The sequence below is a fragment of the Bombina bombina genome, chromosome 1 (genome assembly GCF_027579735.1).
Source record: "Bombina bombina isolate aBomBom1 chromosome 1, aBomBom1.pri, whole genome shotgun sequence".
NCBI classification, from domain to species: Eukaryota; Metazoa; Chordata; class Amphibia; order Anura; family Bombinatoridae; genus Bombina; species Bombina bombina.
The window spans coordinates 1,230,774,616-1,230,801,773 of record NC_069499.1 but is presented as its reverse complement, the minus strand read 5'-3'; the positions used below and the strand labels follow the sequence as shown (position 1 = coordinate 1,230,801,773).

Genomic DNA, 27,158 nt, shown 5'->3' with positions numbered 1-27,158 from the left:
GGGATTTTTTATACAGTACTTCAGTCCTTTTTTTTTTTTTTTTTGTGGAGGGAAGCAAGAGATATTCCCATGTTAATAAATAGAACTTAATTCTACATAGCTATATCTTTCTTTAAAGATCTTCGGTTCTCTGTTCAATTCTGTTATGCTCATAAACCACTGTTATCTTTAATATGATTCAGCCTGCAAACCTGTATAAATTCAGAAATATAGTCTACTTGAATTACATCTTGTGTAGCTTTAATTGCCCCTGAGCACTCCAAGAATAAAAGCAAGCCACAGTGTTAAAATCCCAAATTTATTAAAGATCTTTTAAAACATATTCTGGTAACTGATCTAGTTGTAAGTTTCTAACGCGTTTCATGACATTAAAGGAGTCAATTAGAAACCTTAATAACTGCCCTAATATTGTTTTATTAACGTTATACCATAACTATTTATTGAAATACTGCTACCTCTTAACAGCGAAGGAGCTTAGAGAGACATTAAAATAATTGTTCTTGCATCTAAAAGGGAGTATTTTAAAATAAATTGCAGTTTTGCTTATTTTTTAAAGGATAATGCTGTGTTTAAAAAACAAGCAAAACTGTTTTGTTTTCAAGCTTGTGGAGTGTGTAAATGGCTTAATTTTTTAACATAAGGGACATAGACATCAAAATTAAAGTTTTAAAGGGACACTATACCCAATTTTTTTTCTTTCGTGATTCAGATAGAGCATGCAATTTTAAGCAACTTTCTAATTTACTCCTATTATCATTTTTTTCTTTGTGCTCTTGCTATGTTTATTTGAAAAAGAAGGCATCTAAGCTAAGGAGCCAGCCAACTTTTGGTTCAGACCTCTGGACAGCACTTGTTTATTGGTAGGTTAATTTATCCACCAATCAGCAAGAACAACCCAGGTTGTTCCCCAAAAATGGCCCGGCATCTAAACTTACATTCTTGCTTTTCAAATAACGATACCAAGAGAATGAAGGAAATTTGCTAATAGGAGTAAATTAGAAAGTTACTTAAAATTGCATGCTCTATCTGAATCATGAAAGAAAAAAAATTGGGTTCAGTGTCCCTTTAAGATTCGGATGGAGCGTTTAATTTTAAAAATGTTCCATTTTACGTCTAATGTTGAAACTGAGCTTCTTTCCATAAGAACATATCTAGATAGGTTTGTGCATGTGCTTGTTTCTTGAGCTATTTTTGTAAAACATTCTTACAAATATTGTTAAAAAACAGCTGCCTTATAGTTCTCAAGCCACTGCATACTCACAAGCCTACTTAGATATGCTTTAATGGAAAGGATCCATTTTTTTAACAAAGGAGACTAAGAGAAAGAAATACATTTGATTAGAAAAGTAGACTGGAACCATTTTTAAAATTGCTCACTCTTTTTAAATCACAAAAGTTTAAAATTGTCTTTTAGGTCCCTTTAATCTTTATTCATATACAACATTAATATGTTAAATAGTGCTCTTTCATGTGCATACTATACATTTTTTTTATTTTAACGTCCCTATAACAACTGCATCTATATTCTGTGCTGTCTAATAGATCCTCATTCATTTTTACCATAAAGAGTATCTAATGCATAAATAGTTCTTTAAGGGATAATAAATTCACAAATATATTTCTTTAGACTGCGACACACTTCATCGATCCATTTTCCTTGGGAAGCCTGAATTAGGAGGGCACAGTTTTTGCGCTTTCCTCCATTTGGTTGACGATCCCAATTAAAGTATGTGATAGCGATTCCATTAACATCCACAAACTTGCCCTCATTCACCATGTCATTGATGCCTAACCAGAACTCCCCTGCCCCCTGAAGACTCCTTTTTCCGTAGTCGCGAAGGGCGTTGTTCTCCTCTGCATCTCTGGGAATAGCCAGAGTTCCTCCTTTTGCTATGCAGTCCTCATTGGCTTCATGGAAGTGCTTGGTTTCCTCGAATGACAGATAGCACTTTTTATGAATTTTCGTGCCTCGAAGACAGACTGAAAAGATGGATAACAGACATTTTATTCCATGAAAATGACAATCCCATAAAAATGTTAACATAAAGTAATATTAGGGAGGGAGCTGGTAGCTAAGCCATCTGTTGTACCTAAAGGGACAGTAAAGTTAAAAGTAAACTTTCATTCAGAGTATGCAATTTCAAGCAACTTTCCGATTTACTTCTATTATCTAATTCATTCTGTTGATATCCTTTGTTGAAAAGCATACCTAGATAGGCTCAGGGGCAGCAATGCATCACTGGAAGCTAGCTACTGATTGGATGCTGGGCATATTTGCCTTATTTTTTTCTCTCCCAATGGGTTAATTTAGCTCCCAGTAGTACATTGCTGCTTCTTCAACAAAGGATACCAACAGAATAAAGCAAATGTAACAATAGAAGTAAATTTGAAACTTGTTTAAAATTGTATGCTCTATCTGAGTAATAAAAGAATAATTTTGGGTTTCATGGCCCTTTAAAACCCTGAAATTTGGTTATGTATAATAGAGCGCCAAATATATACAGAAAGAGAAGCAGTCTGCCTGGAAAGAACAACAGCTCACTGGCTTGTTCTAAGGCCAGGTTACCACCTGGGAGTAGCTTCTTTTAGCCCAATTGTGCTTTTTATAGAGGAAAACTTCCCTGAAGTATATCAGTCTGTGTATATCTAATAGAGAGTGTTTTAACTATACTGTTAACTAAACCAGTTTAACAATATCTTACAAAGTAGTTTAATTTTTTGCCTGCATTTCTTGTATTATACTGTAACTGTTTATCCACTTCCCATAGAGACTCTGTAGCGTATCATGTAAAATTCATAACCCTAACCCTAAATTACAAGGTGTTTGCTAATTATTGCACAACTAAATTTAAATTTAATTGTCTTTAATCAATTCACATACTCTCTTTCTCTCACTCCCTATCTTTCAAATATATATATTTGTTAACTTTTTAGTTTCCCCTTTCAAAAAGTTAATTCTTGGGTTCAGTTCCCACAGTTTATCACATTTTTGTCTAAATATTTACAGTATATGTATGTATATATATGTCTATATGTGTACATATGTATTTATGTGTTTATAGTTCATCCAAGGTTGGGAAAAATAAGCGCTCCAAGCCCAGAGATATATAAAAAATCAATTTTATTCCATACTGATTAAAACCATACAAAATTGAATAAAAAGTGGTAAGCACTGTTGTGCAAAAACAAGTTGAGGAACAGGTGCAAAAACAGCAAACGTTTCGTGCTCCACGCACTTGGTCACTGCTGATTGATGCACCTGTTCAGTGCTCCTTTTATTACCTGAAATCCTTAAAGTGAAATCACAAATTTTATTAACCTGTATTTTGCCAATTCTGTGAGGGAGCCTATGACAAGAAACCTTTTTTATTTTCTATACACAAAATGTTATTTATATATAAGCAAATTGATTCATGTTAAGTATTTTGTTACATGTCAGAATTAGTTGATTCATTTTTACAACCCCTGGTTAGGGATTTGCCTATCTATATACAGGATACCACAGCTCTTCTAAATAAAATTCAAAATCTAAAATGGAAACCAACATATAGATTCATTACAGCTGATGTCTCTTCACTGTACACAACTATACAACATGATAAGGGAATTGAAGCAATAGAACATTTTTTGGAACAAAACACTAATTTTACATCTCCAACTAAAATTTTCATACTAAGGGCAATTGAATATCTTTTGAGTCATAATTTTTTTTCTGTTTCAGAACAGCTTTTATCTCCAGAGACGTGGGACAGCTATGGGGACAAAATTTGCCCCCTCTTATGCCAACCTCTTTATGGGGTGGTGGGAGCTCCCACGTCTTTGGAGATAAAAATCCATTTAAGGATAGGATTATCCAGTTTTACAGGTATATTGATGATTTGTTGTTTGTATTTGAGGGAGATCAGCAAGAGGCAGAAGATTTTTGTAAATATCTTAATGATAACAACTACAACTTAAAATTCACTAGTGAGCATAGTGATAAGGAAATAAATTTTCTTGATATTACATTAATGAGCACCGACAAATATACTGTTGAGACTACCATATATAGGAAGTCTACGGCTGGGAACACCATTCTGAAGTATAATTCGTGCCATCCAAGACATGTTGTGAAGGGTATCCCTAAGGGGGAATATACCAGAATTAAAAGAAACTGCACCAGAGAGGCAGAATATCAGGTGAAGTCACAAGAAGCAACAAAAAGGTTCTTGGATAGGGGTTATAGTGAGAAGTTGCTAAAAGAGGCGAAAACCAGAGTAGATTTAACTCCAAGACAAGAATTGCTCAAATACAGAACAAAACAGAAAAGAACATCAGAAAGTAGCAGGATTAAATTCATTACAACCTACAGTATGGAATACACTAAGGTGTGCAGCATTATTAAAGATTCTATACCCATTTTGTATTCAGACCCTATCCTTAAAGAGATCCTTAAAGAAGGCTGTGATTTTGTATCTAGAAGAGGCAAAAGATTGCAAATTCCATTTCCCCATCAGATGTAAGAACCAATAGAACAACTTGCTGGCTAAAACAGAGAAAGGGTTTTTGTAAGTGTAGGCGTCCAATATGTTCTACCTGTGATTTTGTTAAGGAAGGGGTTGAATTTAATTCAACCACTACCAATAAAGCTTATAAGATATATCATTATATCAACTGTTCAACTACTCATGTAGTTTATCTTTTAACGTGTAAAATTTGTCACAAACAATACACAGGCAAAACAAAGAGACCGCTAAAAGAAAGGTTCTTGGAGCATTTGCGCTCCATAGAGGATAAGGACTCAGACACACCTGTATCAAGGCATTTTAAGGCATTACATAACGCAGATACATCTGCTCTTATCTTACAGGGGATAGATTTTGTCCCACAATGGAGAAGAGGAGGTGACAGAGAGAAAACCCTTGATAAAAGGGAAGTTATGTGGATGTTCAATTTACAGACTACACATCCTGAGGGCCTTAACATGAGAAGGGATCTAGATCTATTCACTAAATAACAAGTGTCTTGTTCTTCCATTAATTTATCTCATATTCAATCAAATCTTTAACTTTAAGGTATTGCTCTTGTCATGTGCTCTTTTGTATAGCTTTAATGTTTTTTACATAGCATCAAACAGTATTTGATATAAAAATATCTCCCCATCTATCTTAATTTTAGTCTCCAACATAAGGACAACATACATTTCTATGTATTTATCTAAAAGTAATTCATGAAAATTTCAGTGTCTTGTCATAGGCTCATCTTCTGCAAATCACAGTACCAATCTGTTCAAAATGTATGCTTCAATTCACTCATTGAATATGAGAATTGGCCTTGATTATATACAGGCTTTGAAAGAATGTTTCATAGAATGATATGTATACATTTTCCAACTAAAGGATATAAAAAATGTAAAACATGAATCACATTTGACTTAGGATATATTTTTCCCAGGGTATAGTAACAAAATACTTAACATGAATCAATTTGCTTATATATAAATAACATTTTGTGTATAGAAAATAAAAAAGATTTCTTGTCATAGACTCCCTCACAGAATTGGCAAAATACAGGTTAATAAAATTTGTGATTTCACTTTAAGGATTTCAGGTAATAAAAGGAGCACTGAACAGGTGCATCAATCAGCAGTGACCAAGTGCGTGGAGCACGAATCGTTTGCTGTTTTTGCACCTGTTCCTCAACTTGTTTTTGCACAACAGTGCTTACCACTTTTTATTCAATTTTGTATGGTTTTAATCAGTATGGAATAAAATTGATTTTTTATATATCTCTGGGCTTGGAGCGCTTATTTTTCCCAACCTTGGATGAACTGTTGCTTTTTGTGCGTGTGCAGACGCACTGGGAACATTTGTTTGCCGCCCGAGAACATAATTTATTTGCCTATCACATCATTGGATTCATAATTGTATATCCCAGGGGCACTCCGTTGAGCAGGTTTGTTTGTACTTTTTATGTGTTTATATGTGTATACATGTATTTACAGACATATATAGACATATAAACACATAAATACATATGTACTCATATATAGAACACACACACACATACAGTATATATATATATATATATATATATATATATATATATATATATATATATATATATATATATATATATATATATAGATATATATAGATATATATATATACTGTATATATTTATATATTTATATGCATTGAAGCCCTTTTCAATTAAGTAGTAGAATATGTTCTTTATATTTTTAAATAGATATTTATATATATATATATATATACAGTAGATATAATCATATATATATATATATGACTATATTTATACTTATATATAATCATATATATATATATATATATATATATATATATATATACTGTATATATATATATAGGTATAGATCTATATTGTATCAAAAAACATCAAATATATGTAGAAATATCTATTAATGAATCATTAGAACATATTCTTCTATTTGAAGAACATTGGAGTGTGAAATATTCATATTTTCATGTCAGGTAATATGTGATTAAGTTTGCTTACAAATTGGGTGTTTTTCCCCCCACTTTTTTTTGCTCCATTGACTTATATGGGGGTATAATACATTAATGCAATCACAAATTTGTATGTTCAGCTTTTTATGCACATCGAGTTAGCGCGCAAGCAAAAATGTTTTACTTTCGACTTAATACGAGCGCAACCTGACGCGTGCAAAAGCCTTACTTCTAGCAGAGTTACCGTATGAGTGTGAGCATTAAATACCTCTCCACTTGTAATCTGGTCCTAAATACAGTAGAATTTCTTAATCAACAAATGCATAATAACAAGACAATATAATAGCACTTACTCTGAATTTCAAATGCGCAGTAGATTTTTTTCTAACAAATTTAAAAATGTATTTATATTTCCTACCCCTTGTACCATGTGCCAGCCATACACTAATCATAAAATGTATCTATGTATATACTGTAAACTACTGCACATGCTAAGTATGAAACGGAAAAAGATTGTGCACAATTTGATACTAGAAGTACAGTGGGGTAAAAAAGTATTTAGTCAGCCACCAATTGTGCAAGTTCTCCCACTTAAGAAGATGAGAGAGGCCTGTAATTTTTATCATAGGTATACCTCAACTATGAGAGACAAAATGTGGAAACAAATCCAGAAAATCACGTTGCCTGATTTGGAAATAATTTATTTTCAAATTATGGTGGAAAATAAGTATTTGGTCAATATCAAAAGTTCATCTCGATACTTTGTTATATATCCTTTGTTGGCAATGACAAAGGTCAAGCGTTTTCTGTAAGTCTTCACAAGGTTGCCACACACTGTTGCTGGTATGTTGGCCCATTCCTGCATGCAGATCTGCTCTAGAGCAGTTATGTTTTGGGGCTGTCACTGGGCAACACAGACATTCAACTCCCTCCAAAGGTTTTCTATGGGGTTGACATCTGGAGACTGGCTAGGCCGCTCCAGGACCTTGAAATGCTTCTTACGAAGCCACTCCTTGGTTGCCCGGGCGGTGTGTTTGGGATCATTGTCATGCTGAAAGACCCAGCCACGTTTCATCTTCAATGCCCTTGCTGATGGAAGTAGGTTTCCAGTCAAAATCTCACGATACATGGCCCCATTCATTCTTTCATGTACACGGATCAGTTGTCCTGTTCCCTTTGCAGAGAAACAGCTGCAAAGCATGATGTTGCCACCCCTATGCTTCACAGTAGGTATTGTGTTCTTTGGTTGCAACTCAGCATTCTCTCTCCTCTAAACACGACGAGTTGTGTTTCTACCAAACAGTTCTACTTTGGTTTCATCTGACTATATGACATTCTCCCAATCCCCTTCTGGATCATCCAAATGCTCTCTAGCATACTTCAGATGGACCCGGACATGTACTGGCTTAAGCAGGGGGACACGTCTGGCACTGCAGGATCTGAGTCCCTGTCGGCGTAGTGTGTTACTGATGGTAGCCTTTCTTACGTTGGTCCCAGCTCTCTGCAGGTTATTCACTAGGTCCCCCCGTGTGGTTCTGGGATGTTTGCCTACTGTTCTTATGATCATTTTGACCCCACGGGGTGAGATCTTGTGTGGAGCCCCAGATCGAGGGAGATTATCAGTGGTCTTGTATGTCTTCCATTTTCTAATTATTGCTCCCACGGTTAATTTCTTCACACCATGCTGCTTGCCTATTGCAGATACAGTCTTCCCAGCCTGGTGCAGGTCTACAATTTTGTTTCTGGTGTCCTTCGACAGCTCTTTGGTCTTCACCATAGTGGAGTTTGGAGTGTCACTGTTTGAGGTTGTGGACAGGTGTCTTTTACACTGATAACAAGTTCAAACAGGTGCCATTAATACAGGTAATGAGTGGAGGACAGAGGAGCATCTTAAATAAGAAGATACATGACTGTTTGTTTGTAGGTGACCAAATACTTATTTTCCACCATAATTTGAAAATAAAATATTTCCAAATCAGACAATGTGATTGTCTGGATTTGTTTCCACATTTTGTCTCTCATAGTTGAGGTATACCTATGATGAAAATTACAGGCCTCTCTCATCTTCTTAATTGCGAGAACTTGCACAATTAGTGGCTGACTAAATACTTTTTTGCCCCACTGTAAATTGGAAAGTTTTGTTTTTAAATTGCATGCGTGAAAGTTTAATTTTGACTTTAGAGCACAGGAAATATACCAAATGATACCACAAAGATCATATGAACTATGATGTTGGCAATGAAACCAGCTTTCATTAGATAGTGTCCTTTTTTTGAAGTGATATCCGGACCAGTCATTAGCTACACTGATCACAGGAATCCACTGTACCCAAAATATAATCATTGTCTGAATGATACTCAGGCCTAGGTGTCCCTTATCGTCTCATGTTTCAACATCATGTCACCAATACAATAAAAATACGAAGACAGATGCATGTGTGGGACCTTTCTCTTACAATATAGACTCACAGCAATAATCTGAAGCATTCAACAATATGCTGCATGTAAGGGGCTACGGAGAAGGTAGTTTAAGTTTCTGCAAGGTTTTCTCAGAACATCTCTTTGTGTAGGTACTTGGTTGCTGTAGTATTTGAGGTTATTGATAACAGTTGGTGATGCCTAAAAACACTTCACCCCTTTGAATTCTGTAGGTTTCATCCATTCAAGCAAAGAATTTAGTTACTCTGGATTTATCTGCAATCCATCTCCATGAAGGATGACAAAGAACCTTTTTCAAACTCATATTGTTTTGGTTACACTAAAAGATTATGATCCAACAATTACAGCAGCACTTTCTTTACATTTGAATGATGCACCCTCAAACCTTCGAGACTCCCTGAAGTAAATATTCATAATGACATTTTGGTTAATAAACACTATTTCCATCTCACCAGTTTATATATTTAGATAGAGTTTAGCAAAACAACTTGTTGGTCATATGACTCAGAGATTCATAGAAAAAGGTATTTATTCATTATGATGATATTATTCACAAATTGAATATTGATGAAGATGATCAAAAAGTCTTCCTTTTTGCTTTCTTTTTTTTTTTTTAATTTCTTTTTATTAAAAGACAGGAAAGAAATACAGTATACAATTATACAATTGGTTCCCCTAGGAAGGTCTACAATACAACAATGTGTTTCGTAAATCACAGGAGCAAAGTGAAAAAAAATTAAATGACACAAATATACATATTTCACCTGTGAAAAGATACCCAAACAGGATGTGTTCTACATTATTGTTTCTGAAATTAAGCCTGTAGCCATATAGAGAGATTCTGCCTACATATACAATGGGCTTAGGTATAATAAATAATTTCTAGGTCCAGGGGACAGAACCAATGTATCTCATTTTTTTACAACAAAATAAAACAAAAACAAAACAGACAGAACAACAATAACATGTTCAAGTGTTGATGACAGTTTACAGACACAAGGCTGAGTCAGGCTGTGTTTTAATCATAGGATATATGATAAGCTGAGTTGCTAAATTCCCAATCCTTAGTCATCAAATTTTAGGGTCGTAAGATTTGAATGCAGAATTTACTGTTACTATGTAAGACTGGCAGGAATCCCAGTGAAGGAACACTTATGGTCAAGACCCCAGTTAACTATGCTTTTAGGTATTTAATAGAAAATAGACTTAACCTACGTTCTCAGGTACTAGAGAGGCAAGGTGGATAAATAATTAGTGCTATAGGTTCAGCAGGATGATGCTCATCCCCATTCAAACAGAGCTGCATTAGCCATGGAGTCTAAGAGACTATATAATAATGTTGGATCCTTGCTTTTATAAACGGCTTTTACCCAGGTGTAATAGCTAATCAACATAATGCTTGTCACAGATTTAGTAAGGTGTACCATCTCTAACATAAAACCTGAAAGCCAAACCAATTTAAAATCCAAAGAATCTCTAATCTACAGGGATACATTTGGATTGACGAACTCAGCCTATGATTAGTACAGTGTTTCGTATTTTGTCAATTATGGAGTAAAAATAAAAAAATAAATAAAAAAAAATAAAAAACTATAACAAATCACATATACAACAGCGACACACAGCAGAACCAAATCTACATTTCTATAGTATAAAACAAATTATGACATCTGCATTCCAACAGATATACTTACAGGGTGGGAATAGTTTATAGATGTTAGATATTTTACAGGTAAATCTAAACTAATTGGTATGAGTATACACGATGCTGCTAATGAATTGTACTGCCCGATATGCTTACTTTAATATTTTAAAAGGTAAAAAGAATAAGAGCAGCAAAACGACTAGGACCAGGCATGTATATAGCAACAATACACCTATAACATGGTCAAGTTTAAAAACAAATGAAGGCATCTGCTGAATAACGGGTTTACATATAGGATGGGACTGAACAAATGCATGCAAATATTAAAATATGCTTGATATTCCACTATTGTACATAAGCTAGGTGAAGACATCAGTTCATACAACCACTCCGCTACCCAGTCAGCTGAAACATAGGACTGTAGTCCTGAGCAGGTCACCTGACCCCAGCACGAGATGGAGTATGGCACTCATGCCTCAGAAGGATGCAGCTCTTTTGCGGATGGGAGAGGGGCTGCCCCGCAGTGAGAAGTAGGTACAGTAGTGCAAGAGTAGAGTAGCCGTCACCTCTCAAGTCCAACTTCGAGGCTGTCTGTAGAGTGGTTTCCTGTGGTGGGGCAGTTACAGCTGTTGCTTGTCTGCTCCCCTGTGCAGCATAAGTTATGGGGCTGTTGTCTTCTCCCGGTGTATACAGTGCAGTGCAAGCATCAGGAAGCTCAGGAGTTGCGTCGTCGCTCCTTTTCGCCTGGTTAAGACACTGGTCAGTCGTGTCAGCTGGACACAACATCACGCTGACGGCTTGGGAGCCGGAGTGAAAAGGATTAAGGACACGGATTGTGAAGCCGTTAACGCTCTCATTCTTACAGAGTGCCAGAGGTCTTGGGTAAGTCAGTGTATGGGGGACATCCATATCCTTCAATATCTCTGCTTCCAACATGACCAGGTAGTTTGGTTGGGAAAGAAGGATAGGGGAGTGTGACCCCTCCATCGGTGGTATAATACCGTTATCCAAGGTGCCATTTTTCAAATTAGCTGATGAAATCTGCCGAGACACATTTAAACATGTAGGAATTACATTAGAATGTTCGGGTGTGCAAAGCTCTCACACTTCACAGAGGATTTCTCCCATAGCTGTTGTTAGGGAGTCCAATATTGGCATAAATACATCTATTAGGGCCTCAGTATTGTGCGCCATCTTGTTTATCTGAGTGTGCACGTCTGCAGGTCCAAAGACAAATTTTAACTTTTCAGTGCCTTCTCTGAGGCCAGGAGTTGTAATGTCCTGATCCTGAAGTATTCCCAGGCACAATTATTGCCAAGGGAGGTATGGATGGCTGGAGATTCTGCCACAATGCACTCAAAAGCAGGTTTCAGTCACGGAGCATAGTAGAGCTGTGGCCATCTTGTTAAGCCGCCTACCGGAAGTCCCCCCTTTTTCCTTTCTTATAGGAAATTTAAGTAATGCAGTAACACTAAACATAAGTCATACATTTGATGAAATTCTTAAATGTTTCTATTGAAAAGTACTGATTTTTTATTCCATTAAGTTTGAGGGGCAAAGATATTTGAGATTCTCAGGAGCAAGTTTTTGTATTACTGAAGACAAGCTTTATGGTATCTTGACAGTCATTTCACCTGTGGACTAAGAAATAATGTGAATTAAATTAAATATTTGATATTTTCTTTATGAAGTACTGCAACAGACAGAAGAATAGTTACAGTCTGTAGATTAATGATTTCATTACATATTGGCTTCCCATCCAACAGATAATTGTCAGAATGTGGTAGGAGCCACCCTGATCCAAAGGCTAGTGCCAGTCAGGGTAACAATGAAAGGGTAAAAAGGAAAGGAAAGAAGCGCCGCATGTGTGAATCAATCACCCACTAGGTAAAAGCACAAAGAAGAATCAGGGTACTCACATGGTGTAAAGGCACCCAATTGTGCCAGAAGAGACAGGCTGGTTTTCAACAGCAGACCAGCTAGCTGAACCAAGTCAAAGACTGGATACACCAGTGTGGTATTTCCCAGAGAGGTGACTGGGCCCAGGTGTAGCTTCACTACTAGCAAAAGTAGCAGTCAGGAGGATGATGGGGGAGGGTATACAAACCTTCCCAAGGTAGCGTAGAGAAATGCACACAGCAATGAAAGTTACTGATTAAAAATATTTTTTGTTTAATATAACAATAAAAACAAAATTAAAAACAACTCATGCTGTAGTGTGCATAATCAAGCAATGCAACGCATTTCACGGTTTCCACCATTTCATCAGGCATCTCAATGAAAGGGGGGCTGTTAGCACAGGTAAAGTCCAGGACTGCACTAAAGAGGGGATGCTTAGTGGGGAAGATAGTGTGGGGTGTGCTATGGGCATCTTATGAAGCTTCAGAGGGGAGCTGAAGTTTACACGATCTTCGGACTTCTCCTATTAACATGGCTGTGATACCTTTGCTAAAGGTAGAACTATATGCAACCTGGATGTTGGAAGTGACTCTGCACCAAGACCTATGGGGAAGGGGTTAAAATGCTCTTGGGAATGCCAGTCAATTGCTTGGTTATTTTTATGGAACTCCTGGTGTTTTTGTCTCTGATGTGTTTTCCTGGTTTTGACCCCTGCTTATGCCCTGGTTTAGCTTATTGTTGTCTGTACACAGAACTGAGGACTAATTTACTGGCTTCTGAATACAGTAACATAACTTTTGATTTCCCTTTTGAATGCTCTTTGGTTCCTGACAAGTTCTCTGGTAATGAACTTTGGCTTGCCTTTTGACTATTCTTGTGGATTAACCCTGAGTGCTGATGCTTCTGCTTATCTGATGACAACCTTGGCCTGTCCCTGACTTCCATAATCATTGCATCTCCTACAAGAATGGTGCAGTGTTAGGACATCAGGAATAGTCTGTAAGAACTCAGGAGAGGTAGACTACTAAGATATTAGTAGCACCTTATACACAGGCACATGGTTTTACAGCAGTAAGGCCTCATTTTTATGAATCCATCAAACATTTTTGAGAAACTCCTTTTTCTAATGATTTTGTAAATCCTACTATTTTTTTTTTACCATCTCCAATTTACATTTGAACAAATACATTTCTTTTTTTAACATGGACCTCCCTGAATTTGTCTTCAACTTCTAGGCGCCTTAGGGGCCTGGATGTTGTTTATTGATTAGTTTATTTAGAATTCTTTTATAACTTACAAAAAGAGAGCACAGTTTACTTTCAGTGTGGGGATCTCAAATTCTAGGTGCAATTCATATGAAGGTGTTTCTCAAGGGCTCTGAAATGTGTTACTAGAGGGATTTGAAAAATGATTGCTGAGTAATAAATATTAGTAGCTGTGATTTAGTGGTATCTATGACATGATGTATTTCACTGCTCATCTGATTGTATCTCCAGGATAAACTTATGATTTATCATTTCAAATTCAATCAAACCTCAATTAAAACTGAAGTTTAAAAGTATCTGAAATAGGTATTATCCCCAAAAACCCACTAAATATCAATATCTTTTTCATTCTATGTTAAAGGGACACTAAACCCAACATTTTTCTTTCATGATTCAGGTAGAGTAAAAACCATTCTAATTTACTTATATTATCTAATTTACTTCATTCTTTAGATATTCTTTGTTGAAGAAATAGCAATGCACATGGGTGAGCCAATCACACGAGGCCTCTATGTGCAGTCACAATCAGCAGCTACTGAGCCTATCTAGATATACTTTTCAGCAAAGGATGTCAAAATAATGAAACAAATTAGATAATAGAAGTAAATTAGAAAGTTGTTTAAAATTGCTTGCTTTATCTGAATCATGAAAGAAAAAAAGTGGGTTTCGTGTCCCTTTAATTAATATGCTCAATACTTTGCATATGGCCTATGTGTATACGTGCTACTTTAAAAAGAATAATGATGAATGGTGTATTTTAAGTCACCATTACATTACATAATACTCCCCTTCTATTTCTTGGAAACTGACTTGTTGTAAAACTACATTGTGAGACAGTGTTGATCTCACCCATAAGCAAATATGTAGGTATTTTGGGTTCTGAAGAACTTTTTTTTATAAAACTGCTGTAAACTTCAGAGCCAAAGCAAAGAACATGCAGAAGTCTGTCATTTTTTTTTAGCAAACAAACCAAATCATCAGCTGCTCTAAGTTTGAGATTTGTAAAACATTGACTGAAAGAACATAATCCATCCTTTCTTAAAGTGGTTACTGAAATGTTATTGCTGGCAGTAACTCGGTAGTTTGAAGACTAAAATAACTAAACCTTTCACTAGAGCTCTGATAGTTTGTCACCAATGTTTCAGACATTACACATATTTTGTTTGCAAGAAAAAAATAATTTATTTCACAATTAATTGGACCCAGAATAATCAAAAAGAACTGCAATACTTTAAGGGCCAGATTACAAGTGGAGCGCTATTTGATGCTCCTGCTCGAGCCTTAAAGGGATACTAAAGCCAAATTTCAGATAGAGCATGCAGTTTTAAGCAACCTTCTAATTTACTCCTATTATCAATTTTTCTTCATTATCTTAGTATCTTTATTAAATTTGAAAAGCAGGAATGTAAGCTTACGAGCATTCTCTATCTGAATCATGAAAGAAACAATTTGGGTTCAGGATCTCTTTAAATGGTAAAAAGAAATCTTTAGCACAAAAAAGGGCAAAAAGATTCCACTGCTACTGCTCTGTAAATTGCTGCTTAAAGTGACATAATACTCATATGCTAAATCACTTGAAACTGATGCAGTATAACTGTAAAAAGCTGACAGGAAAATATCACCTGAGCATCTCTATGTAAAAAAGGAAGATATTTTACCTCACAATCTCCTCAGCTCAGCAGAGTAAGTTCTGTGTAAAAAGTTATACTTCACCTGCTCCCAGCTGCAGGTAAAAAAAATAAAAATAATGAAGAAATGAACAGCAGCCAATCAGCATCAGCAGTGCTGAGGTCATGAACTCTTACTGTGATCTCATGAGATTTGACTTAACTCTCATGAGATTTCATAGTAAGCTTCCTTTACCTGATTGGTGAAATAATATGAGAGTTCACGAGGCTCATCCCCTAAGCTGTCCTAGGACAGACACACTAAAATGCTGCTTAGAAATCCTTTACAATGGGAGGTGGCTACTGAGGAACTTTTGAGGTAAAATATCTTTCTTTTTTACATAGAGATGTTCAGGTGATATTTTCTAGTCAGCTTTTTACAGCTATGCTGCATCACTTTCAAGTGTTTAAACATTTGGGTATTATGGCCCTTTAATATATGTAGTATCTGGCTGCATAAAAACATATGAGCATAAAATCTATTTTAAACTTATCAATTGATATAGCACATACATAAAACTTTAAAAACACATACAATGATAAATGCTTTACAATATGAAACTCCAGTTAAAAAGTCAGTTAAAATGATAAAAACAGTCCGTGTATATAACACAGAGAAAGCAAGTCCGCAAAGCGTAGTCAATTATTATGCCAAAAGCTTGTTTGCAGGGGAAGGTGGGGATCTACTGTTGTTAACTGTGAACAAGACAACAGAGAAAAGGTCCTTTTACAAAGATGAAAAAGTTCGCAAACAAATGGTGCACACTTCTACTTACACCAGCTATGTTGTGATGTTATCCTCAAAGACACACCCATGGACAGTATAATAATAATAAAAATAATAAAAGACACAGAAGGACCTTTATTATTCTGCTCACTCCGAGACCTTAATTTCTGCCACTGTGTCATATGTACTGTATTTTAGTTCAGCGCTATGACTATTGTTTTCCATTTTAATAATTCAATATCCCTTTAACTCTGCTAGAAGTAATTTTTTTGCGCACGTCAGGTAGCGCTCGTATTACAAGTTGAAAGTAAACTGTTTCCGTTCACGCGCTATCCCCAAGCGTGTAAAAAGACGAAGTTAGAATATCGTGTGCGTGATAACACCTTACTCGTGCACTAACCCGATCGTATATTCTCAAGTGTGCTAACTCGACATGAAAATATGAATATTTCACATTCCAATGTTCTTCACATAGCAGAATATGTTCTATTTATTCATAAATACATATGTTTATATATATATATATATGATTTTTTTTAATATAATGTATATCTATATATATATATATATATATATATATATATATATATGTGTGTGTGTATGTACATATATATATATATAGATACAGTATATATAGATAGATATATACAGGTATTTAAAGGAATATCTCTTTATACATAATTTGCTAAGTGCAGAGCATTGGAATGAATAATATTGACAGTAAATACATAGTTTAACACTTATATGTATATTGCATAAATAGGATTTTTCCTGTTTTCATCTACTTGACTGAAAAATGCTCTAATGCACTTCTATATATGTTTATATATATCTGTATATATATATACAGTATGTATGTATTTATATGTGTATATATGTCTGTAAATACAGTACATAAATACACATATAAATACATATGTACACACATACAGGGAGTGCAGAATTATTAGGCAAATGAGTATTTTGACCACATCATCCTCTTTATGCATGTTGTCTTACTCCAAGCTGTATAGGCTCGAAAGCCTACTACCAATTAAGCATATTAGGTGATGTGCATCTCTGTAATGAGAAGGGGTGTGGTCTAATGACATCAACACCCTATATCAGGTGTGCATAATTATTAGGCAACTTCCTTTCCTTTGGCAAAATGGGTCAAAAGAAGGACTTGACAGGCTCAGAAAAGTAAAAAATAGTGAGATATCTTGCAGAGGGATGCAGCACTCTTAAAATTGCAAAGCTTCTGAAGCGTGATCATCGAACAATCAATCGTTTCATTCAAAATAGTCAACAGGGTCGCAAGAAGCGTGTGGAAAAACCAAGGCGCAAAATAACTGCCCATAAACTGAGAAAAGTCAAGCGTGCAGCTGCCAAGATGCCACTTGCCACCAGTTTGGCCATATTTCAGAGCAACATCACTGGAGTGCCCAAAAGCACAAGGTGTGCAATACTCAGAGACATGGCCAAGGTAAGAAAGGCTGAAAGACGACCACCACTGAACAAGACACACAAGCTGAAACGTCAAGACTGGGCCAAGAAATATCTCAAGACTGATTTTTCTAAGGTTTTATGGACTGATGAAATGAGAGTGAGTCTTGATGGGCCAGATGGATGGACCCGTGGCTGGATTGGTAAAGGGCAGAGAGCTCCAGTCCGACTCAGACGCCAGCAAGGTGGAGGTGGAGTACTGGTTTGGGCTGGTATCATCAAAGATGAGCTTGTGGGGCCTTTTCGGGTTGAGGATGGAGTCAAGCTCAACTCCCAGTCCTACTGCCAGTTTCTGGAAGACACCTTCTTCAAACAGTGGTACAGGAAGAAGTCTGCATCCTTCAAGAAAAACATGATTTTCATGCAGGACAATGCTCCATCACACGCGTCCAAGTACTCCACAGCGTGGCTGGCAAGAAAGGGTATAAAAGAAGAAAATCTAATGACATGGCCTCCTTGTTCACCTGATCTGAACCCCATTGAGAACCTGTGGTCCATCATCAAATGTGAGATTTACAAGGAGGGAAAACAGTACACCTCTCTGAACAGTGTCTGGGAGGCTGTGGTTGCTGCTGCACGCAATGTTGATGGTGAACAGATCAAAACACTGACAGAATCCATGGATGGCAGGCTTTTGAGTGTCCTTGCAAAGAAAGGTGGCTATATTGGTCACTGATTTGTTTTTGTTTTGTTTTTGAATGTCAGAAATTTATATTTGTGAATGTTGAGATGTTATATTGGTTTCACTGGTAAAAATAAATAATTGAAATGGGTATATATTTGTTTTTTGTTAAGTTGCCTAATAATTATGCACAGTAATAGTCACCTGCACACACAGATATCCCCCTAAAATAGCTATAACTAAAAACAAACTAAAAACTACTTCCAAAACTATTCAGCTTTGATATTAATGAGTTTTTTGGGTTCATTGAGAACATGGTTGTTGTTCAATAATAAAATTAATCCTCAAAAATACAACTTGCCTAATAATTCTGCACTCCCTGTATTAACATATATTTATATTTAGACATGTATATGTATGTATCTATTTGTTAAATCCCTTTGCATGCCTTTTTTTCCCCCATCTGACACCTGAGACCTCATATCTTTGAGCCCTTATAACTTATTTGTGCAATATTGTTTTTAAAAAAAATATTTTCATTAGTGTTATTTTGAGTGTAACTGTAATTTGTAATGTATTTTTGGTGAGTTTTGTGAAATTATGTTGTTTCGCAAAACAGTTAACCAGAGCTCTGAGGATGCAGTAATCATTCTAGTGTAAATTGTGATTGTACTCAAGAGATCGCATTTCATTTCAACTTGTAAATCCGAAGCACAAAAACACCTGCAATAAACTCCTTTTCGCTTGCACATAACTGTTAGCATGCCACTTAGTAATCTGGTCCTAAATGATTTAACATAACTATTTATTTTTATGTATTGAGACAAATTAATTGCTTCCTTTTAATTTCAAATTTGTTTTACAAGATTAATGCTGAGATTACTAAAATGTGACAATTTTGATTGTGGGAAATATACAAGGAGGCAGGTATATTTAACATGCTAAAGAAAGCAAATGGCTTTATCATGATTGCCTGGTCTGAGGTTGATGGCTCAAATAATAAAATATTTTTGGAAAAGTCTTGAAAAATTTGCTTCAAATAGACTACAGCTATGACAGAAGTCTACAACTAAAGCCAACAACTGTGCAAAAGAGGATGAAAAACCCTTGTCGTCTTTCATAATATCAATAAATAAAGTTTAGAGAGCGTTCTGAGTCAGGGAAATCCGAAGGAAAATGTATACAACAAAGTAATGGTGTTTGCAAAACACTTTGTAATTAACTGAAGAGGAGAGCCCACGTAGTGTACAAGGATTTGTGTTCACAATAATGATTACCCTTTGTCACAATAAAAGTCTGGATTCTTTCAGATGGCAAGTGATAGATAAGACTGTACTCCTCCCCAAAAGAGGGGGTAATAAGAACAGAATTCTCAATAAAAATGAAATGTACTGGATATTTAAACTTGAAACCAGAGTCCCTTTAGGATTTAATTCAGAAAATGACCTTATCAATCACTGGCAAGTATAATGTACCGATATAGGCAATTGTTATAACAGACTTATTTTCTATTTATCCTTAAGCTATGTGTTATATTCTTAAGTCTGTATTGAAAGATCTTTATTCCTTCCTTAACAGCATAGTGGATATAATCAGAGCATATAATGTGAGAAACCTGGGTTCGATGCCCCCTAGGTATCTGAGTAATATTTTTCTTTTAAAATACATATATGTTTGCTGGGGTGTGTTATTATAAATGCTAAATTATTAGTATATGTATGCCAATTTTTTTTTATATGTTTCAGTTATATGTTATTTTATATTGTGGATAATGGCCATTTTTGGCAACACCAGTTCTATGTTTGTAATAGGAGGTGTGGATTTGGATTTGCAGGACAATTATCATTTAGCTGTGACTCTTTTGTTTTATCCAATAGCTGCCTAGGTTGGGAAATAAATAGTGAGTGTTCTCACTGTCAAGTTAAGCTATGATTACGCCTTTTTAGCTGAAACGTGTAAGCTTAACCTACACAGCTGTTTTGATTTTTGATTATTGTTTTAAGCTAGATGATGGTAACAATATGGACTTTTAAATATGTATGCTGAAGCATAAATAAAAGCTATGTTTTATATATTGGATATCGCTCTTTCTCTATTTTTATAATATCAATAAAAGCAGAAAGATGTTTGTACCATATAAGTCATCAATGGTTTTAATCTCCAGGGTTCTGAAGAACTGAAGGGGAAATACATTTCTTTAATCCCCCTTTTGTTTTAAAGAAAACCTAAAGATAGAAGCACACCGCTGTTACCTTGAACATAATCTGCTGTTTTGACCTCTGACATTCTATCTAACTGCTGTGCAGATGTAATGTTCCACCGTGTTATGATGACAGTGTAGAATAGGAACCATTTCCCCATCACCACAGTGAATATTGTTATATATAAAAATTAGTACCAAAAAGCATGAGCAAAGAATTACGTATGCAGAGCAAGCACATGTATAATCCTTTATATTGAAGAAGCCTGCATAGTTGTAACCCTCTTTGTACAACACATCTACAGACCTGGAGGTGTACATGCCATGTGCAATATGTTGGTTGTTCCATATTCCTTAAAAGTACATGAAAAATGAAACATTAGTCAAATTAAAAATGTGTAATTTAGATAGAGCATGCAATTTTAAGACACTTTTAAATTCACTTCTTTGGTCTATCCTTTGATAAAAAAAAGAATATGTGCATATCCTCAGCACCTGCAATGCACTACTAGGAGCTAACTGGTGATTGGTGGCTACACACATTTGACTCTTGTCATTGGCTCACCAGATGAGTTTAGTTACTGCACACTTTAACTATGGGCCCCATGTATTAAATAGTGTGCAGACAGCTTCTCAACTTGAGAAGCTCTACACACGCCTTTGCTGCTTATGGCTAGTGGATCTGTTTGTCCGCTGACCCGTAAGCATCATTGCACACTCCGATGAGTGTGTAATGTCCGCCCCTTCAATCGCGCAAGAGAAGGGACTGTCCACCACCTAAGAGGTGGCGAAGAGTGTAAGAAGCAGAGGTCTAATGACCGCTGCTTCTTACATTGCGGGGAGCAGGCTCACATGTGCAAATGTGCCCCGCAAGGGTTCCGGAGCAGCTTACTCTGCTTTGTACATGGAGCCCTATATATTTAATCCTTTTTCCAGTGGATAAACACATAGTTATATCCTTACAACAGTACAATAATGTTCTTATGATAATAGAGCTTTTTTTTGACGCAAACTTTTTCCTCACATATTTTTTTATCGCCTTTTGTTTTAGTTCTTCTCTCTGCATTCCCCCATATGTTCTAGTCTCTTCTTTCACCCAAAAAAACTGTTTATCTTCCCTTTATGTTGTAAAAAAAGCAATTAGGTTTATTAGTATACATGCAAATGATATATCTGATACTTTCAATGTACTGCAATAATGATGCACAAAATTATTAGAAACAGGACCTCCTGTGCTCTTTATTTGTTAGAATACCTAACAGGTGTAATGTGCAGCCTTAATATGTTTTATTTAAAGGGACAGTCAAAGTAAAAAAAAAGGGGGCATGCAATTTTAAATAACTTTCCAAATTACTTTTATCATCAAATTTGCTTTGTTCTCTTTGTATTCTTTTTTTAAATGTAAACCTAGGTAGGCTCATAAACTGATTTCTAATCCGTTGAAGACCACCTCTTACCTCAGTTCATTTTTACAGTTTTTTACAGTTAGACACTGCTAGTTCATGTGTGTCATATAGATAACATTGTTCTCACTCCCGTTGAGTTGCCTAGGAGTCAGCACTGATTGGCTAAATTGCAAGTCTGTCAAAAGAACTGAGATAAGGGGCAGTCTGCAGAGGCTTAGATACAAGGTAATCACAGAGGTAAAAAGTGTATTAATATGACAGTGCTGGTTATGCAAAACTGGGAAATGGGTAAAGGGAATATCTTCCTTTTTAAACAACAAACATTAACTTATTTAAAGTAATGTAAATTAGCCAGTCTAGAGGAAATCTCCACTTTGGAATTGCAAAACCACCTATTCCAGCTGACTCACACTGCTCATGTTAGCTCAAGTTAGTTTAACTAGAAAACAGTTGAGTTGCTAGTAAAAATAGAGCAAGATGGCCACCCACAAATTACTGACTTTAGATCACCTTGTGAAATCTAACCCGTTTTATGCTTTAAGTCAGTGATTTCATGTGCTCTTTATATATAGAATTCAGTTCTGAATGCATAGAAGCTGGTAAAAACATTTTTGAATAGTTTAAAGTTGTGTTGAAACTGAACAAATGCTTTACAACAGTCGGAAATCAACAGAAAAGCTGGATTGAGTAGAGTCAGTTTCTGAATTGCCCCATGTCAGTTTTATTTGCTTAATTATTAAATGTTTGTGGATACTGTGACTTTATGCAAATGTTGTTTGGAAAGTTGAACCCTTTTAAATAGACATCATGGTTTATAGCCCTCAAAATAGTTTTAATAGGGTGGTGCATCTTAATGTTGCATCATGTAGTACAAATAAAGTTTCTTTGACAATAAAAAGCTTTATTTAGTCAGTTGGCTGCTGTGAATAATAACTCATTATAATGAACATTTCTGTGTTTGAACAAATTAGCTGTCTAGAACATCTTGTTACCTGTAAAAGAGAAAATATATGCACAACACTTCTATCATGCAGTTAACAGAATAGATTGTTATTAAATAATCTGACATCCTAATTAATCTAATAGCACAGAACATGAGATATAGCCTTTGTATATTATTTAACATGAACCATTAAAGCTAAATAGTACCAGGTTATGTATTTTCAGATAGAAACAAATTGTATTAATTTATGAAGAGGAGATAATTATCACTTAAAGTATGTCTAAATAGAATAATTATACTAATTATACTGGAGAGTATCTAACGTTCCCCTATTTTGCCACATAACACCTGAACTTCTAGCTCAGTCATTCTGCAGTTTTTGGGATGTTACAATTTGTGATTTCTGTCCCAATGTCCCTCCTTTTATCTATGTCCTGGGTCCTCTTAATGAAACCTAGGGCTGCCCAAAACCCCTCCCAAGTATGTGAAACCCCACACAAGAATACCAAGACCTATCCGAATCATCCAGGCTCTGCCCCTAGCCAACTGGTTTTGGGTTATTATGTTTTGTTAGGCATCCAACACATATATTCACTCATATTCAACTTCCCTTTGCTCAAATTCCAGTCTCACAGTTAGGGCCTAAATTAATTTATTAACATAATTTTGATGTTTATGTCCTTCAAATGATCCCGGGCTTTAAAGGGACAGTCTACTCCAAATTTTTTATTGTTTAAAAAGATAGTTAATCCCTTTATAACCCATTCCCCAATTTTGCATAACCAACACGATTATGTTAATATACTTTTTACTTTTGTGATTACCTTGTATCTAAGCCTTTGCAGTCTGTCCCCTTATTTCAGTTCTTTTTACAAACTAGCATTTTAGCCCATCAGTGCTAACTCATAAATAACTCCATGGGAGTGAGCACAATATTATCTATATGACAAGCATGAACTAGCATTGTCTAGCTGTAGATTTAGCTTTCAACAAAGAATACCAAGATGATGATTAAAGTAAATTGAAAAGTTGTTTAAAATTCATGTCCTATCTGAATAATCAAAGTTTAATTTTGACTAGGCTGTCCCTTTAATAATATTACTGACATATATACACATCAAGAGGGTCTAAATATCTATTGATATCTCAGTACACACATTACAAAGACCTATGCTGTTTGTCTCAGGCTGGGTAATAGTGCACCAGTTTGCTCCCTTGTGTTATGCTGCCCCCACAGCCCCCTGGATCAATCAGGGAGGCTATAAAACAAATCAATGACAATAAGAAAAACTTTGGTCTTTATTATGGAAACTGCTTAGGTCTTTTTATGGTTAATGATGTCTCTGTGCATAATATGCTGCATATACACTACATGTTCAATATTTACATGTTCTCAGAAACCTAACTGCAAAAATACATTGGTTAAAGGGGCATGAAACCCAAAATGTTTCTGTGATGAGAGCAGGATGTGATGTCACTAGTATGTGGGCGGGGCTTAGGTCCGGTGTCTGTGTCGCAGTTAGTTTAGTACAATCAACCTGACTAGATGTGTATTGTTATGCTCTGCAATAAAATAGAGTTGTACCATCATTGCTGTGTCCTGCATATGTCCTGCATCTCATGACATGGTGTCAGAAGTTCTGGACTGCGCTTCTGTTCCTGATCGATTGCAATGTCAAAGTTTACCCCACCTGAGCCTTTTGACTTTTCTCAGCCTGCAGCTTGGCCCACATGGCGTCAGCGGTTTCAGCGCTTCAGGATTGCATCCAAACTGAACAAGGAGAGTGGTGAAGTACAAGTTAATTCTCTTTTATACTCCATGGGGAAAGATGTAGAGCCAGTGTTCAATGCTTTTACTTTCCAAGAAGGGGAAGAAGTTAACTTTGATATAGTTATGGATAAACTCAGTGCCCACTTTGTGCCCAAAAGAAATGTGATTCATGAGAGAGCTTGTTTTCACAAACGTAATCAGCATGTGGGAGAATCTGTGGAGTCATTTGTGCACAGCCTGTATGAATTAGCTGAATTCTGTGAGTTTGGTGTTGCTAAAGAAGAGCAAATCAGAGACAGAATAGTTATTGGAATTGCAGATGCTGAAGTCTCCCTGAAGCTGCAGTTAGAGCCTGATTTAACGTTAGACGGGGCTATTAGGATGGCCCGCCAGAGTGAACTGGTGAAAAAGCAAAGTGCTGATCTGAGGTCTGAGAGTATTGTGGATGAAGTGCAACAGTCTAGGAAAATTACTAGTGAAAGGCACAGTGTGAGCGGTAGATCTAAAGTACTGGAAAGGCCTAGAAGTGGATGGGCGCAACATGGCCGATGCACACAGTGCTACCGGGCTCATGATCAGAGTGCTATATGCCCGGCCAGAGATAAAAGATGCAGAAAATGTAACAGAATAGGCCATTTTGAAGTGGTGTGTAAAACTGAATACATTAAGGAGATGCAGGTGGACAGTGACCAGGAGGGTCAGGAAGTGTCTTTTGTGGGGTCTGTTGTGGAACGGACAAGCTCAGAGGAAGATTGGAAAGTTACTTTTACTGTAATGGGAGCCAAAGTTGATTTTAAGATTGACACAGGAGCAGATATCACTGTAATGTCTTTTGCTGAATTTATGAAACTGCCTCGACAGCCCCAGCTGGCGAAGGTTACTACAAATGTCCATAGTCCTGGTGGCCGCATTGATTGTGTGGGGAAATTTCTTGCCAGCTGTGAGTACAAACAGAGGAAGTTCACCATGTGGGTGCATGTGATCCGAGGTCAGTGTGTTAACAGTTTATTGAGCAGAAAAGCAGCCTGTGACTTGGGCCTCGTGGCCAGAGTGAATGAGATCTCTGAAGATATGTTTGGCGAGTTGGGCCTACTGAACTGCAAACCTGTCCGTATAGCACTTAAAAGTGACGCAGTCCCATACAGTATTTCTACTCCTCGTAGAATTCCGTTCCCGCTCATGCCTCAAGTGGAGAAAGAGCTCATGCACATGAAGTCTATGGGGGTTATTGAAGAGGTTGTTGAAGCAACTGATTGGTGTGCCCCCATTGTTCCAGTTGCAAAGAAAAACGGAAAGGTGCGCATCTGTGTGGACCTGAAAAGGTTGAATGAGGCAGTGAAGAGGGAGAGATTTCTGCTGCCGACATTGGAAGATATAGCCCCGAAGTTGGCTGGGGCGAAGTTCTTTTCTACATTAGACGCTTCTAGTGGCTTTTGGCAGATTCCCCTGGATCCAAAGTGCCGCAAACTGACTACCTTTATCACACCGGTAGGTCGGTTCTGCTTCTCCAGACTCCCCTTTGGGATATCCTCCGCTCCTGAAATCTTTCAAAGGGAAAGGAGTTCTCTCCTGAGTGGCCACGTGGGCACAGTGGTCGTCATGGACGACATTCTAGTGTATGGGTGTACAGTGGAGGAGCATGATCAGCGTTTGAGTTGTGTGCTGCAGGCTATCAAAGAGTCTGGGCTGAAGCTGAATAAAGAAAAATGTCATTTTAGGAAAACTGAATTATGCTACTTTGGGCATATCATCAACGGGGATGGCATCAAGCCGGACCCCGAGAAAATTCGGGCTATTGAACAGATGAAAAGCCCTTCTGATGTACATGAGCTGAGACAGATATTGGGCCTTGTAAATTACGTGGGCAAGTTTCTTCCAGATTTATCTACAGTTTTACACCCTATCACAGAGTTGCTTAAGAAAGATGTTGCCTGGGTCTGGGGACCCTCACAGGAAAAAGCGTTCCTGCATGCCAAGTCACTGCTGGGGTCTGCCCCAGTGCTGGGGTTCTACGACCCTTCAAAAAAGACTGTGGTTAGTGCTGATGCAAGCAGTTATGGGTTGGGGGCTGCACTCCTGCAGCTGAATGACAACAAACTACAGCCCATCGCCTACTGTTCCCGCACACTGACGGCTGCGGAGTCAAAATACGCTCAAATTGAGAAAGAGTGCCTGGCTGCAGTTTGGGCCTGTGAGCGCTTTCAGCGTTATCTAGTGGGTTTGGAGAAATTTAGTCTGGAAACTGACCACAAACCGCTAGTCCCTCTAATCAATTCTTATGATATTGACAAAACACCCTTGAGATGCCAGAGACTTTTAATGAGACTGCTCAGGTTCAATGTTCAGGCAGTGCATGTGCCAGGGAAACAACTGGTTGTGGCAGATACACTATCCAGGCTCCCGCTGGCTGCTGCTGAAGAATCCTCCACGGAATCGGATGTGAAAGTGTATGTTGATTCAGTTCTGGCCTCTAAGTCCATTTCTTCAAGGAAACTGGAAGAGATAAAGAAAGAGACATATTTGGACACATATCTGCAAGAAGTTATAAGGTACATAAAAGATGGCTGGCCCGAGAGCCGGGCAGCCTGGATGTATTTAAATGCTTACCAGCCAGAGAGGTCGCAGC

General features: G+C 36.8%; 1 protein-coding gene across 1 annotated transcript in view; it reads right to left on the bottom strand.

Moving 5' to 3' along the window:
• Positions 1 to 762: 762 nt before the first annotated feature.
• CLEC3A (C-type lectin domain family 3 member A) overlaps positions 763 to 27,158 on the bottom strand; it is a 35,406-nt gene continuing 9,010 nt past the window's right edge. The window contains exon 3 of the mRNA XM_053694793.1: positions 763 to 1,980. Coding sequence (XP_053550768.1) covers positions 1,592 to 1,980 — 389 coding nt within the window. The 3' untranslated portion in view covers positions 763 to 1,591. The remainder of the gene's footprint in view (positions 1,981 to 27,158) is intronic.